This window comes from Nycticebus coucang, chromosome 11 (genome assembly GCF_027406575.1).
Source record: "Nycticebus coucang isolate mNycCou1 chromosome 11, mNycCou1.pri, whole genome shotgun sequence".
Classification (NCBI taxonomy): Eukaryota; Metazoa; Chordata; class Mammalia; order Primates; family Lorisidae; genus Nycticebus; species Nycticebus coucang.
In genome coordinates this window covers 106,744,684-106,761,160 of record NC_069790.1, presented here as the reverse complement: position 1 = coordinate 106,761,160, position 16,477 = coordinate 106,744,684, and the positions used below count along the sequence as shown (strand labels likewise).

Here is a 16,477-nt window from a genome sequence, read left to right as displayed (position 1 = left end):
GACATACACTAAAATATTTCCTCAAGGGCCATACAAGAAGCTAGTATGAGTTAAGTGCCTCATTTTGCAACTTTTTTTTTTTTTTGAGACAGAGTCTCACTCTGTTGCCTTGGGTACAGTGCTGTGGTGTCACAGCTCACAGCAACCTCAACAAACTCTTGGGCTCAAGCGATTCTCTAGTCTCAGCCTCCCAAGTAGCTGGGACTACAGGTGCCTGCCACAACTCCCGGCTATTTTTTGGTTGGGCTGGGTTCGAACCCACCAGCTCCGGTGTATATGGCTGGAGCCCTAGCCGCTGAGCTACAGGTGCTGAGCCCCTCATTTTGCAATTTTAAAAAACTATTTGCATGCTTTTGTTTTCAAGAACTAAAAGGGGATAAACCTGGTATATGCTTTAGAATTCATATGTATTCTAGAATGCATATGTAGGGTTAAGTCGACCCTTTTGATATTAGACTGAAAGGCTAAAATTAACAAGAAAATAAATCTACTTGCCTTCCATTTCTCAATAAAATCACACATTGAGATTATTTATTAATCGTACATTTTTTTCTAGCTTTATAATATAGACCAGTCTAAATGAACAGTACTATCAACATGTATTCATTAAACATCTTCTGGATGATCTACTCTTCAGCTAATTCTGCTATTCTTTAGCTAATTCCACACATGGCACCACTTAACACTAGTTTCCCTAAACAAACCTAGCAAAAAAATGAATTTCTTTTATAAAGCCACTGAAGACTCGGATGAGAGTGTGGTATCCATAACATCTCGATAGGTGTGGTCTGTGGGCTGCTTAACTCCACCTCTCTTTCCTGGGTAAGGCTCAACCTTTGGCTTTAAGAAAGGCAGCAACAAAAAGGGATTTTATCAAATCATGCTAAAGACATTCAGAGGCCTACTCGCACATCTGACTATAATTCATCTTCCCTAATGGCGCACACCCTGATAGATACATGACTTTTAGAAACATGACTTTGCTATTTGTTTAATATGAGGTTTTCATTTTAATTGTTTTTGGAATGTTCTTCATTCATTCCAACACTACTAGATCAAGAGGTTAATAAGAGCATAATGCCATATATTATTATAGTCTATTCCAGTGGAATTTTTAATGGCTTCCTTTGATCTTACCATTAAACTATTTCTTGAAAAATTAAGTGTGACGTGATACTTCGTGCCTAAAAATTCTACAAAGTTAATCAGAAGATATTAGGGGTTTCCAGATCGTAATGCCTGCCAATTACTGAACATTTCCCACATTCCACATGTAACACTAGTCTCATATAAATGAAATCTCATTTAATTCTAATAAAACCCTTTGAAGTTAAATTTTTCTTCCCATTTCTTATGTGAGGAAATTGAGGCTCAGTAGTTAAATTGTTTAAAGTCATATAAACTGTTAAGGGGCCAAGCTAGAATTCAAATCAGGTCTCTATATGCAAACCTAAAAATCATAATCTTATTAACACATTAGGCATTAAAGAAAAAAAATGTAAATAAGAATATAAATAAAAAAAGTAAATAAGAATATAAAAATAGAACTTTACCTGGTCTATATCATGTTGGCTCACAATGGTCAGCCCATTTCTAAAATCTAGATTGGTTTCTGAGGCGAAGGAATCTGGAGATAAAAGACACAGTCATACCAGCTCTGCAAGTACTTATCTACTACCCAGAGGAGGAACCTGAATGACAATGAGCAAACAGTATCAGGAAAAACATGGTCTGAGACTGGGGGCTCAATTTTCAACTTTCAGCAAATGTAAGCCCCTGGGAAGTACGTCACTGCACCAGACCAGGGTTGCTAGCTTTTTTCTATTTCTTCCTACCTAAGGAATATAACACATGTTCATCAGTCAGAGGCCCACTCCAGCAGTAAGAATCCTAGGCTAGTGGCTGACCCACTTCCATTCTTTCTTTTTTTTTGGTAGAGACAGAGTCTCACTGTACCGCCCTCGGTAGAGTGCCGTGGCGTCACACGGCTCACAGCAACCTCTAACTCTTGGGCTTACGCGATTCTCTTGCCTCAGCCTCCTAAGCAGCTGGGACTACAGGCACCCACCACAATGCCCGGCTATTTTTTTTTGTTGTTGCAGTTTGGCCGGGGCTGGGCCTGAACCCGCCACCCTCGGCATATGGGGCGGGCGCCCTACTCACTGAGCCACAGGCGCCGCCCCACTTCCATTCTTTCTGGAGAATTATATGTGACCAGAAGACTCTGGAGCTGGGTCAGCCCTTAACTACAAGAATCTGAGGAACAGCTGCTGAGTAGGCTCTAGAATACTTTTGTGCTCAGCACAATTTTCTAAGGACAGAAGGTAAACCGCAAGAAATAGCTTTGTCTGGCTCAGTGCCTGTAGCTCAAGCAGCTAAGGCGCCAGACACATACTGGAGCTGGCGGGTTCAAATCCAGCCTGGGCCTGCCAAACAACAATTATGATAACTACAACCGGGAAAAAAAGAAAAAAGAAGAAAAGACAATAGCCGGGCATTGTAGCGGGCGCCTGTAGTCCCAGCTACTCGGGAGGCTGAGGCAAGAGAATCGCTTAAGCCCAAGAGTTGGAGGTTGCTGTGAGCTGTGATGCCACAGCACTCTACCGAGGGTGACATAGTGAGACTCTGTCTCAAAAAAAAAAAAAAGAAATAGCTTTGTCTAGTGACTCCATAAATCCTGATTTACCCAATTTACTCTTAGTAACATGGAAGTATAAAAAAGAAAAATGTAACTCTTTTTTCAAGGTGCTAAAATCTATAGGCATTTGTGGTTCACTAATTTTCAGCATAAAGTTTACCTTGTAGTCTTCGGCTTTTAAGTAAGGTTCTGGAGGCAAATAAGGAATCTTGAGAATCTGTGGGTGTGCAATGTAACAAGTAGTACTCCAGATGGCGCCAAAGAATAAATAGGCAGGTCTCTATGATGACTATAGATGAGAGCTCAGATTAAAGGAAAATAATCTCCTCAGACATTCCTCACAAAGCAGTTTCTGAGGGCATAAAGGAAACACTGCACTCACTGAATGATGCACCCACAGCCTCAGTATAATGGAGAAGGTAAGCTTCCACCGAAGGTACCTCCAGGGGAAGCAGCAAGGCATGATGAGGAGGGGGGCGGGAGGGACCATGGGGTTCTGTGCCTGCGGTCTCACTTACTGCTGCCCCAGACAGAAAATGTTGGTACATACCATCAGTGTTACTAGCTACTTTAAAAGGTAAGAACATAAATTACAAGTTGAAACTAGACCGGGCATTTACTGGAAAAAAATTAACAGGAATTATGTCCTCTACCACCTGGTTTTGGTGGCCAAAGCATGTGAGAGTAAGTAAACAGTTCCTCCATTTAAAGGTCACCATTCAAGTCTATGATTTCACAAAGGATACAAGAACACAGGGAAAGCAGTTTAGCTCGATTGTTGATCAGCTTCACCAAGCGCCGTCTTGCTAGAACATACTTCTGGCCAGTGGAAATTTTATCAACACCAGCAGGCATCACAGACTGACACAACTAAAAGAAACAAATGTAATATAAGAATGACATAAATGGTTAAATTTAGTGAGATCTACTACTATAAAGCAGGTGTGGTTAAGTGCTATGAAAAACACTCAAATTTAAATATCCTCGAGGACAAGAGTTTATAATCTAGTTAAAAAGACAGTAATTTTTCAAAATGAAGGCAAAGAAGGAGTCACATTCACAAATGAATATTTATCTCCTGCCTCTTAAAAAGGTCTGCCCCTGAAATAGATACTTGCCAACTGCAGATGGGGCCACCAACCCTGAATTTCCTGGCATATTAAAATAAAACAAAAGAGAGGGTGGCGCCTGTGGCTCAAAGGAGAAGGGCCCAGCAGCATATGCTGGAGGTGGTGATGTGGCGGGTTCAAACCCAGCCCCGGCCAAAAACTGCAAAAAAATAAAAAATAAAATGAAAGAGTAGGTTTTTCTAGCAGTGGCTTATACATCCACTGAGGACAGAGTGAAGTGGACTTCTAGAGCATAACAAATGTATAATCACCAACCCAAGCCTCTCCTAATCGCTTCTCAGTCTGGCATACACCCAAGCAAGCATCAAGTTAGTGTTCTGACACTGGGTTTGACAGAAGGTGTCTCCAGTGAGGCTGATGGAATGCTGTGTGCTTATATTATGATGATACAACTCCTCTTGTGAGTCTGAGCATCACCAACAAGCTGCATGTTGGAGAGGAGGGACTGCCAGGTGTAAACCACACAATTTCAGGGGTTACTAAATTCAGTCAATAACTTCTGCCTCTCCCTGTTCCTGCTAGCTATGTGCTTTTGGGAAAGTTATTCAAGCCTGCTGTGCCATTTGCTCACCTGAGAAATGGAACAGCAACAATATCTGTTTCATGTATTCAAGAAGAACTGGCAGCTCAAGGACTGACACATCGTAAACTCTCAATAACTGTTCTCTATAATTATCAAAAAAGGGAGGAGGCTTTGATTACTCATAAGAGTGACATGGAATTTTTAGAAAGCCTGATGTGATCCAGAAATGACAAAATGGCTCAACATCCAGGCTGCGACTGGACACCAGGAAGCTGCAGCACAGCCTTGGGAGCTGTCTAAGAGATGCCTTATACGTGTATAGTTCAGGGGCACCAAATAAATAAGAAGGCACGCCCTAGGGAGCAAGTCTAGTTATTCAGCATCATTAGTTATAATACGTATTCTGGGTCACTGAATGAAGACAGTTAAGTCTGATATGCTGTCTCATTCATTTGAAAAATTCACTAAACAGTATCAAAGATGTTGAAGGTACAGAGACACTCACTTAAATTCTACTTAAAAAACACCTAAAATAGGGTGGTGCCTGTGGCTCAAGGAGTAGGGCACGGGCCCCATATACCGGGAGTGGTGGGTTCAAGCCCTGCCCAGGCCAAAAACTGCAAAGAAAAAATAGCATACCATGTTTCTCAGCACAGATTTTATGGTACCACTTATCCAAAACTCTTTATTCAAAGGCCAGCTGTCTTTCTAGTTTCTTAAACAGGTGCTACTTCACTGTTTTTTGCAGTTAAAGAAGTTCTATGCTTATGGGGCTGGTGCTAAAATGAGAGATTCTTTTTCAAGTCGCACAGAAGAATCATTGCAATTCCTTTAGTCAAATCAAAAACATCTTTACTCAGTCTGAGACCAGTATCCCCCTAATAATAGCAATGACTTCTCAAGTCCCCACAGCTCCTTACAAGACTCATACCTCTTTTATCTCATCTGGGGGAAGCTGCTCTACATTCTGTAGCTTGTTGACACTGCGTCGATGACTGTCGTAATAGCTGAAGAAATCATTTGCACTCTGTTTCAGCAGGTAGACAATGATGCCTAAACCAGGCAGGCGCCAATATGGAACCACTGGAGCTTGGGTATCTAATAGAGTTGACGATATAAAACAATGTTCCACTTATAAACATTTTATACAAATTTCAAATGACCTCTTTTAAAAACAAAGGATGCCCCAGAATTTAAGGACATGTAAACTATCATTAAAATCAACCCATGACTATTTTTAACCTTCACTGGTTCAAAGAACAGGTGGTAAGGAGCTACTACAATCACGTACATACATAAGGCTGGAGACTTTGAGAGAATAAAGAAATTCGGCTGATAAATAGCAAGAGCCGCCCCCTTCAATGGATAAGGACTCTGTCAAAGTTATAAACCGCCCTCCCCCAACCACTTACACAATTCTGGAGCTTCCTGACCCCAGGTGAACACTTTCTGCCTTACTCAACAGCTCTAGTTACATAGATTCATTTCTGGTTTACATGTTTCTAGTTACTATGTTGATAGCTGAAAGTCGTTTTTTCAAAGAGACAACAGACATTAACTGAAATATTCAAAAACTATAACTGGATTTCAGCTTTAATAAGTCTTTTATGACAATTCCACTAGGGTAGCAAAAAAAAAAAAAAAAGGCAACAAAAACTGATTTGCCTTTATCTGGCTACCTTCTAGTAAAGGGGGCAAAGGAACAGTGGGATGTCATAAAAGCTATTTGCAGAGGGAAGAAGAACATCATCATCCTACAGACAGTGTGTGGTGCAATTACAGCACGTTCCTCTAACATTAGAGGGATCTCTTGGAAACACTGTGGTAATTTCAAGTTCATTGGAGACAATCTTTATTTAATGCACCAAACTGCTGTGCACACTGAAGGATAGATATGTGTTGCCTTTCTTCACTGCCAACTCCCTTAACTTTGCCCTAAAGTCAGATCTCAAAGATCTTTATACAGAAGGGGAGAGAGAATACTGCCTTGTCTGTGGATACAGCCACCAACCAGGATATCCCAGACAAGTTCAATGTGCCAGGTATCTTTTCCAAGGATAAAGTAAAGATGTTACAGTTAGGTAATACAGGGTGTTAGTGACCACAGCAGAAGCCCCCCAGGACAGGGGGAGGTGGCAGACTAGGTGCTACTTCATGCCTATGACCATGGGCACACAGACCACTTAAAGACACTAATCTGGTAAGACAAGTAGAAAGAAGAAGGAAAAAAATGTGCAGACTGAGTATGTATTTAACAGGTTCTTATTTAACCAGAGAGATGGGTCTAGGATTTAAGCTGAGAAGACTAATAAATTTAAGATGGCAAGTAACAAAGGCAGAAGCTCTGTGGAGTGGTCCTGATGAGGCTGCTTAGTTATGTTACGGAGAAGTAAATTTCAGTTTCATGAATCAGAATCACTTTGACTTCTCCACTAGAGAGTGCCTCAAGGCAACTCTGTATTTCCTGGTGTAGTGCCTAGATTTTGTCCCTATTGTTAACTATTTTTTCTTGATAATGTAAGTGCTAAACTTAAGTATCAAATTTCAAAAGTACTACTCGTTCACTAAATACTACATCATTCACTAAAAAAATTTTTAAGTTCATCTTCAAGTACTAAAGATCAAAGAATAACCTTTAGGACTGGCTCGAAATGAGTAACAACTAGAAGATATTTTAACAATTACCAGCGATATATTATTAGCATATGATTAATGTTATTAAAGAATAAACAACAAACTAAATTTTTGTTTGAAAACTTTATATTCACATTAAGCGTATTTTAAAAGGTTACTTTCAAAGCAGAAAAGCTGCTCTTCTGAGGCAGAGGTCCCTATCAAGCTACATCAGTCCACAGAGATTAACAAACAGACTGATGTTCATTTCCAAACTTCTGGATAAAAAGGGGATCCATTAGGTTACTAGTCACTGCTGGGTAATGGGAAAACCCCTTTACTGAATGAGAAAGGGTCTTTGGTTAAGATTCTTAATTATTCCATGCCCTTCCAAAGAGAAGATGACCTCTCTTTTCACATTTGTTCAGTCACCTTGACTAGAAAGACAACTTTGCCCTTATGCTGATGAGGCCACGCAAGGATTGGAATCCCCTTTTTATTCTAGAATGGTTTCCTGGCAGCAAACTTTTTGAATATAGGACAAAAAAGAACTAGGTAGAATTATACCAATTTGCTAACTAAACCAAAAGAATTATTTCACACATCCAGTCTAATTTAAGCATTTTACTCCACAGAAGATAACTATAAATCTTTACAATTACTCCCCCAAATTCCTTAAGACACACTCTCACCCAAGTAAAATTACTCCCAATGAATTCCTGAACAAAAGGTGTGTTTACGTCAAGGTATCTCACTAGCTATTAAGGACTTCTGCTTTGAATTGTGACAACCTAAGATCATACCAGATCAGACTCTCCTTTGTGCTCCTCTAAGGCAAAACCCTAAAAAGCCAACATATAAAATACATAGAAAGAGAAAAAGTGCTTTTGGTGGGAAAAAGTGAACTACTGTGACAGAAATCAGAATAGTGGATGCCTGGGCCAGGGGCTGAAGGAAACAATCAAATGTAAAGAGGCAAGAGGAAACTTTTATGGAACGGGGAGTTATTCTGCATTTTAATTGCAGCAATAATAACCCAAATGTATATAATTACCAAAAATTATTCAAACAAATTTTAGATTCCATATCTGAAATGGGTGAATTTTGTTATATATAAATAATAGCTCAACAACAAAAAATTTTGACCCCACTGGCTAGGACATTTTATAATAGAGCCTGTCTATTAATGGAGTTCTTAGCATAACTTATATATGATACAGTTATATATTGTTAAACCATATTTTTCATAATATTTTATACTATTATTCTACTAAATACATTTTTTGTAATTAAGCAATTTTCAGGGAAAATAAGATCTTGAAGAAGATGAAAATGTGACAGAACTATTCTCAGAAACCTCAAAGGCTTCCTGAAATCACCAACGGTACATTCCATTACACAACCTCGATACTCATGGGCTTTGTTTTCTGAGGGTCTCGTAGGATAACAGCTTTAACTGATCCATTACCCTATCCCATATTCCAAATCCTCCCCACCAAGTCATTAGAAAATCATAGGCTAAGTCAGCCTACTTACTATCTAAATTTTATTTTGTTATTTTATAGAAATTTGGAGCTATAACTAAAAAAAGAGCGTTTTTTTGTTTGTTTTTGAGACAGAGTCTGACTCTGTTGTCCTGGGTAGAGTGCTGTGGCATCATAGCTCACAACAACCTCAAACTCTGTGGACGAGAACGATCCTCTTGCCTCATCCTCCCGAGCAGATGGGACTTCAGGCACCTGCTACAAAGCCCGGTTAGTTTTTCTATTTTTAGTAGAGACAGAATCTCACTCTTGTTCAGGCTGGTCTCAAATTCCTGACCTCAAACAATCTACCTGCCTCGGCCTCCCAGAGTGCTAGGATTATAGGCATGAGCCACTGTGCCCTGCCCTCAAACCCCAGTTTAGACACTAAATTCAACTTAACATGATTTAACATATAAAACTATTTTCATATTTTTCATACACCTAGCTTACGCTCCAACCCTAGCTTCTTTCTTTGGGAACCCCAAGTAATATTCAAAATTACCCTCTCCCCCTCCACCCCAGTCCTCCTTATTATCCCCAGAAAAACCTGAATTTCTCTATTCTCTCTAACTCTCTAGGCTTATACATAGGTCTAACAATAATACCTCCTACTCCCTTAAAAAGTTGTTTAAAAATTTTCCGATTAATGACTCTTAATGAAAAAGACAGCATCTTACTGGAGCCAAGATAAAGAGCTGTGTCATGGTCACAGAAACGTAGTTCCTCAGATACAGAATGAAAGAACTAGGCTCACCTTGCCGAGGTCCATCTCTATTAACAGTTTCTGAAAGACTAGGTGTGAAAAGGCACACAGCATGCTGGAAGGTGGGGGAACTCTGTAGCATGAGTGACTGGCAATATTCCATTACATTGGCACGAATCTACAATGGAAGAGCAGCAGTGATGAAAACATTAACCCCCGAAAAGCGCTGATATCATGGAAATCTAGATTTGAAGGAGAACAGGTTACAAATTCATAAAATTTCTCACATCTGTTATTTTCATCAAAATTTTCCAAAAACATAAAAACCTTACAGAATTATCACACAATTCTCACTCCTCTTACTTGTTGCATGGCCAGCTCAAGCTCATCTTTCCTGCTCACTCTATCCCCCTGCACATGATCATCTTGAAATTTAAACTGACGAAGTCTGTCAGAGCCACCAAAACGACTTAGTAGTCCTAGGCACTGGCGCTAAGAAAGAAGAAAGATATTTGGTTAATATGTAGCTGAATATATTTAAAATTAGTAACCTCTCTTTTTTGAGGGATAGAAAAAAGAAAAACTCAGTGGACAATGGAATCATTGTTTAAAGCATCTAATATTTTACTTCCAATGGAGTCAACTAAAGGTAGCACTATTAAAATTCACCTTTTTTGAAAAGGCAACTCATGAAAAGAGTATCAATGTTTTTTAGCAATAAATCCCTAATATGATCTAAATGTTTGCCCATGAATTTTCTGTATCATATCATATCAAAAAAACTATTTAATAATTCTGTGGAAGATACTCATTAAATAAAATACAAGTTGATAAACAAACGTGAAGTAGAATGAGAGGCAACTACAAGATGGTTCATAATTAGCACACCATGACAACTTGGGCTGCAGCACAAAATCATCATGTGTCTACGGCACAAATTTAAAGGTTGTAACTAACTCCTGTGACTGCTTCTAAGGACTTCAGAAAGGGACTGGGAACACACAGGTAGCCATGGGAGATAAAATGCAAATGTCACTAGCTTTCAATGTTGGTACTTTTCACCTGAGAATACCACTGTTCCCATGGTTCTCAGGGGGAAAGGACAAGCTTTTGATTCGAGAAATATGTATTCCAATAGCAGATGTAACTTTTTGCTATTTGATCTGAGACAAGTCACTTAATTTTCCCAAGCCTGTAAGTTCACATTTCTAAAGGTAATAACAATTCATATTTATAAGATTGTTGTCAGAATTAGAAATTATATTGTATTTAAAATGCTTAGCACAGTGCTCTGCACATAAATTCATAATAGAAACATTTTAAAAATTGGTTACACCATAAATATAAACATACAAAAAAATATATATATATAACATATAATATCTTAACTATTTTCTTTTTTTGGAGACAGAGTCTCACTATGTCACCCTGGGTAGAGTGCTGTGACGTCACAGCTCACAGCAACCTCAAACTCTTGGGTTTAAGCAATTCCCTTGCCTTAGCCTCCCAAGTAGCTGGGACTACTGGTATCCGCCACAATGCCTGGCTATTTTTTTGTTGTTTTTTTTTTTTTTTTTTTTTTTTTTTGTGGTTTTTGGCCGGGGCTGGGTTTGAACCAGCCACCTCTGGCATATGGGACCGGCGCCCTACTCCTTGAGGCACAGGGGCCGCCCTATTTTTTTTTTTGTTGTTGTTGTCATTGTTTAGCAGGCCTGGGCTGATTCCAACCCGCCAGCCTCAGTGTATATGGCCAGCACCCTAACCACTAAGCTACGGATGCCAAGCCTGTCTTAACTATTATAAATGATGTTAGTTTAAGTACGTTTGGATAAGGCAAAACATATCAACAAGACTATAATATACTTACTTTGCCAGAATAGTTATATCTATTTTAAAAACTTATAAATGTGTTTCCTACTCTTAGAGATAATACAGATGTACTCAAATAATTCCCAAGGTCACATTATGAAAGATTCAGCAAAAAGACCTTTTTCTCCCTTTAAATGAAAAAGTACAGGACTTAAAAAACACATGGTATCTTGGTTTTGCTAGAGAGTATAAACCTTTCTGGAGAACTACTTGACAATTATGATGTAAAAATGTACTATGTGTATGCCCTTAATCCCAGTGATACTACAGGTTATTTAGCATAGAGTTTAAAATATGTACACAACAACACTCATAGTATTTTTCTTTGAAAACTTGAAAAACAGTTCATAAAAACAAGAGTAGTTAAGAAAATTATTGTATCAAAAACTATTGAATATAAAATTCTAGTATATATAAATAAAATCACTCTGCAGCCAATTAAACACGAAGATGTTGGATTAAAGCTGGTCAGGAGGCTCCCAGAATGATAAAAAATCTAATTGATAAACCATCTAATATGTTTGAATATATTGAAAGTTTACAGAACTAGAGGACAGTATGGGAATAAATTAATAATAAATAAAAATCAAACAAATAGCTGAGCGTGCTGGCTCACGCCTGCAATCCTAGCACTGTGGTAGGCCAAGTTAGGTTGCCTGAGCTCACAGGTTTGAGACCAGACTAAGCCATAGTGAGACCCCCCATCTGTAAAAAAGGCCAGGCATTGTAACAGGTGCCTGTAGTTCCAGCTACTCAAAAGGCTGAGGCAAAAGAATCGCTTAAGTCGAAGAGTTCGAGGTTGCTGTGAGCTATGACATCATGGCATTCTACCAAGGATGACAAAGTGACATTTTGTCTCAAAAATATAAATAAATAAATAACCAAAATAAATAAATAAAAATAAAAAGCAAATAAAAAAAGAAACAATTACTAACTCTAAGGAAAATGAAACATCACACAGAAAAGTCACAGTATCACCCATGGCTTAATCATAAATGCCATTATACAATTATAAGGATGTAACACTAAATATTAATATAACCAAAGTTGTGATGTAATATATTGAATTTCAGGAGGGTATGATGAGAAATGTGCATACTGCAGGATGGAGAAAAAGGAGTAAAGGAATCTAAATTCCTATCCTCCACAATGGAAGTTAACCGTTGATTCCTGAAACTGGAAAATCAAGCAGTAGCAACATATGAATGCTATTTAGAAATACTAAAGAATCAATTAAAAGAGTTAAAAGGGGTTCCCAAATCAAAAGAGCAAAATGGAGAGGATGGGTCAGAGGACTGTTACATTTTGTAACATGTCTTGTAACTACTACTTAAAGAAATAAGAATCAGTTACCTGGAATCTGCCAATATGTCCCTGCAGCTCCATTAGAGATCCTTCATTTACATCAACATCAAGTTCACTTAATATACCTATAAAATTAGGAATCTTGATTTAGATTTCAAATACAGTTTTACAATAAATAAAAGCTTTTATTAGAAACTAGGAAGAGAAGTCTTAATATTTTACATTCTGTATGTACATGAACAAGTATTCTTGCCATGAAAGAGTTTTGAGATATACACTTTTACAAAGACTGTAAGTACCTTTTATATACTATGTTAATAACAGCAGCACTAGCACATGTGCATTCATATGTAATCTAAAACAGAGCAGTTTTAAAAGTTTTCAAGAAAAAAATCTAATTGTGGGGCAGCGCCTGTGGCTCAAAGGAGTAGGGGCGCCGGCCTCATATGCCAGAGGTGGCGGGTTCAAAACCAGCCCCAGCCAAAAACTGCAAAAAAAAAAAAAAAAAAGAAAGAAAAAACCTAATTGTTTTTATAACCATAGAAGTTAAAATTTTCTAAATTCAGTAGTAAATTACTTTCTCATGAAAAGTGTTTAGAACACAAAACACCAAGAATGAAAACCCTGGCTCAGTGGCTAGCACGCCAGCCACATATACCGGAACTGGCGGGTTCGAACATGGTCTGAGCCTGCCAAACAACGACAACTACAACAACAAAATAGCCGGGTGTTGTGGTGGGCACCTGTAGTCCCAGCTACTTGGGAGGCTGAGGCAAGAGAACTGCTTAAGCCCAAGAGTCTGAGGTTAATGTAAGCTCTGACTCCATGGCACTCTACCCAGGGTGACATAGTGAGACTTGGTCTCAAAACAAAAGAATGAAAATCCTATCTTTTTCACTTCTCTAGGTACCGTATCACTTGATTTTTCTTTTCCCTTAAGCAAAATAGTTTGCAAAAAAAGTTTCCATTCAACTTCTCATCATGGACTCATTATAACATTCTAAATCAAGATACTAACTCATAGTACCACGGCCTCTCTTGGTTTCTATTCGGCCCTCCAAACAAACCTGCATGACATTCTCACCATTAGTTTCTCCCCTTGTCCTCTGACCAGTCATTCTGAGGAAAACCCACCTAAACCTGTCCTAGCCACTCTAACTTTGTGTATTCACAATCTCTTTCTCTCATTCCTTACTCACTTCTAAGCATATATCCTCTATAGCACATCACAAGACCTTTATCATCCTCCCCTCAGAATGATAAGCCTTCCTGTTTCTAGATTAGCTCAGCCCTCAACACAAACTGACAAAAAATTCTATCATCTGCTACATGAGGACACATGCTTCTAGAATGACTTTCCTTTCTAGCATACTAAAATCTACGCTGCCACAGAGGATCTTTCCTCAAAAGAAGAGCAGGTTCCAAGTACCTGATCAGGCACGGTATTCAGCCCTGCCCAACGCTCGACTTCTCCCAACCCTGAGGACTCAGGTATCTAAACATTCCCAGACAGGAAAATCATTCTGATGGTGGGGTGACTAGACTCAGGGGTGACTCAGACTTCTCCAAAGCAACATAAAAATGGAGGTAGTATAGTCTAGTAGTTAAGTGCACAGGCTCAGAAGCCATTCAGACTCTATACTACCAGTGTTACCTGTATGACTCTGAGTAAGTTAGCCTCTCTCATGCCTCAGTCTCCTCATCTGTAAAATATAGATACTACTATGTCCTCAAATCAATTAACGTGTCAAGAATTTAACAGTGGCTGGCATATAAATGCTTAATAAATGCCAGCTATTAACACTGATATTCCACATCCATGTTCTGAGAGAAAGAAAATCATAACTGGCCATACTGTCAATCAGGAACAAAAGCAATCTTAGACATTCTGAAACATTAGAGGGTTTAGGAAATATAAAACAGTATATACTTTTTCCTAAGGGAGGAGACCTCAATATAAATTAAAAATACCAAGAGATAAATCAAAAGAAAGAACTTATGAATGGTGGAAGCCATGGAGGTGCAGTGGACATAAATGATGTTTTGTAAATATACAATTAAAACTAAGCAGTTGATTGTAGGACTAAACGTAAATGTTATAAAACCTGACTTGGCGAAAATCATGTAAGCAAATATAATCTGAAGGTGGAAGAGGAAGTGTAAAAGAACTAATCATTTCATCTTTCCCATCAGGGAATAACTGATTCTAAAATTTACATGTAGTAAAGAAATTACATTGGGAAAAATAACTAAAATACCTTCATAATTTTTTTATGATCTTTTTTCCTTAATCATACTGATTTTTTAATAGATGATATCTCTATACTCATGTAGTAATGAAACATTTGCCTGGAATTCAGCAGTTCCTTCACTTTTTCTTCAAATAATTTATCTCTTAAATTTTTATAAAATTAAATGTTTGTTATCTAAAACAGCATGTAAAAGGCAATCCCATTCTCATAAGTTACTTCTGTATATCTCTGTTTTTATCTGTCTTTCATGTGTACATAGACATAGAGCAATGTTAGAAAAGCTATTTATCAAATGTTAGCAGGTAGTGAGCTTTTAATTATCTCCTTAAACTTTTTAGATTTTTTTTATAATGAGCACATTATTTTAATAAACATAAACTTACTACTTACATAAAGGCAATTAACTCTGTTAGTAGTATCAACTGCAAAAAAGTCTTACATAGTTGCAAGGTAACAAAATCTCATTCTGTCAAGGGTAAGTCAGTCTGTAAAGAATTATTAAAAGTCCATTCAACATCCTCAACTTACCAGGAAGTGCTGCTTTACTTATAATTCCTGTCAGCAGAGCCAATTCCTGCAAAGACCCAGCACTGACATCCTGACAGCGTAGAATTGCTTGTATGGTGTCAGAATGCGAAATAAGAAACTGTAACACCTAAACCATGGAAAAGGTGAAATGGAAGAAACTGAAGCAGAAGAGTAGAAAATTATAAATGCATAACTCATCTTTTAAATAATGTTGAAGCAAGTAATTCCTTGTAATGAAGAAGAATAAGAGATAAGCAATTGTTTACAACAGTTACGTAGTTTATTTCTTCAGAAAGCAAATATTTAACTAAAATTAACAAGAGCAGAGTACGGTAGCTTACACCTATAATCCTCACTCTGGAAGGCTGAGGCAAGTGGATTGCTTGAGGTCAGGAGTTCGAGAACAGCCTAAGCAAGAGCAAGAGCAAGACCCCCATGTCAACTAAAAATAGAAAAACTAGCCAGGCATAGTGGTGCGTGCCTGTAGTCCCAGCTTCTTGGGAAGATGAGGCAAGAGAATTGCTTGAGCCCAGGAGTTAAAGGTTGCTATGAGGTAGGATGATTCCCACAGCATTCCTCTAGCCAGGGCACCAGAGTAAGACTGTTTTGGAAAAATAAAAAATAAAATTAACAAGAAAGTAAATGATTATTTCTAAGTTTATAAATTATTATATTAATGATTATTTCTAAGTTTACATTTAGAGGCTACTATAGAATACTGTAACTTGAAACTATCATGTGATAACTATGTGTATTATTTGACCTCTGTTTTGAAGCTTCTCTATGAAAATGTGATTGACATGGGGGAAAAAAAAAATCAAACAGTTGTGCCTAATTCTCATTCTGATGTGGTAAAAACAATGCAGACATAAATCAGGGCCCTTCATATTCTGCCCTTCACCTTGGCATTTTATAGTGTACCAGGATGGAAGATTCCCTTGGTGTATTTACATGTTAATATCTCAATTAGATTATAAACACCTTGAAGGCCAGACTATAACAAAACAAGTTGAGGATTTGCATTACTCAGGAACTATGACTGTTTTTATTTTATTTTTTTCTTTGAGACAGAGTCCCACTTTGTCACTCTTGGTAGAGTGCATGGCATCATAGGTCACAGCAACCTCAAACTCTTGGGCTCAACCAATTCTCTTGCCTGAGCCTCCTGAGTAGCTAAGACTACAGGCGCCCACCACAACACCCAGCTATTTTTAGAGACGGGGTCTCACTCTTGCTCAGGTTGGTCTCAAACCTGTGAGCTCAGGGCAATCCGCCCGCCTAGGCCTCCCACAGTGCTAGGATTACAGATGTGAGCCACTGAGCCCAGCCAGACTTTTTATTTTTTAATACCCAGCCTTCACCTATCATCACTGGATACAGAAATCATCTA

The 16,477-nt window shown here is 38.2% G+C and overlaps 1 protein-coding gene across 1 annotated transcript in view; it reads right to left on the bottom strand.

The window, feature by feature from the left end:
* The window catches only part of NUP205 (nucleoporin 205), an 85,323-nt gene that overhangs the window by 883 nt on the left and 67,963 nt on the right, over positions 1 to 16,477 (bottom strand). Inside the window, exons 35-42 of the mRNA XM_053609333.1 lie at positions 15,088 to 15,214; positions 12,356 to 12,432; positions 9,497 to 9,625; positions 9,185 to 9,311; positions 5,223 to 5,389; positions 3,385 to 3,508; positions 2,799 to 2,927; positions 1,554 to 1,627 (exon numbers count right to left, since the gene is read on the bottom strand). Coding sequence (XP_053465308.1) covers positions 1,554 to 1,627; positions 2,799 to 2,927; positions 3,385 to 3,508; positions 5,223 to 5,389; positions 9,185 to 9,311; positions 9,497 to 9,625; positions 12,356 to 12,432; positions 15,088 to 15,214 — 954 coding nt within the window. The remainder of the gene's footprint in view (positions 1 to 1,553; positions 1,628 to 2,798; positions 2,928 to 3,384; positions 3,509 to 5,222; positions 5,390 to 9,184; positions 9,312 to 9,496; positions 9,626 to 12,355; positions 12,433 to 15,087; positions 15,215 to 16,477) is intronic.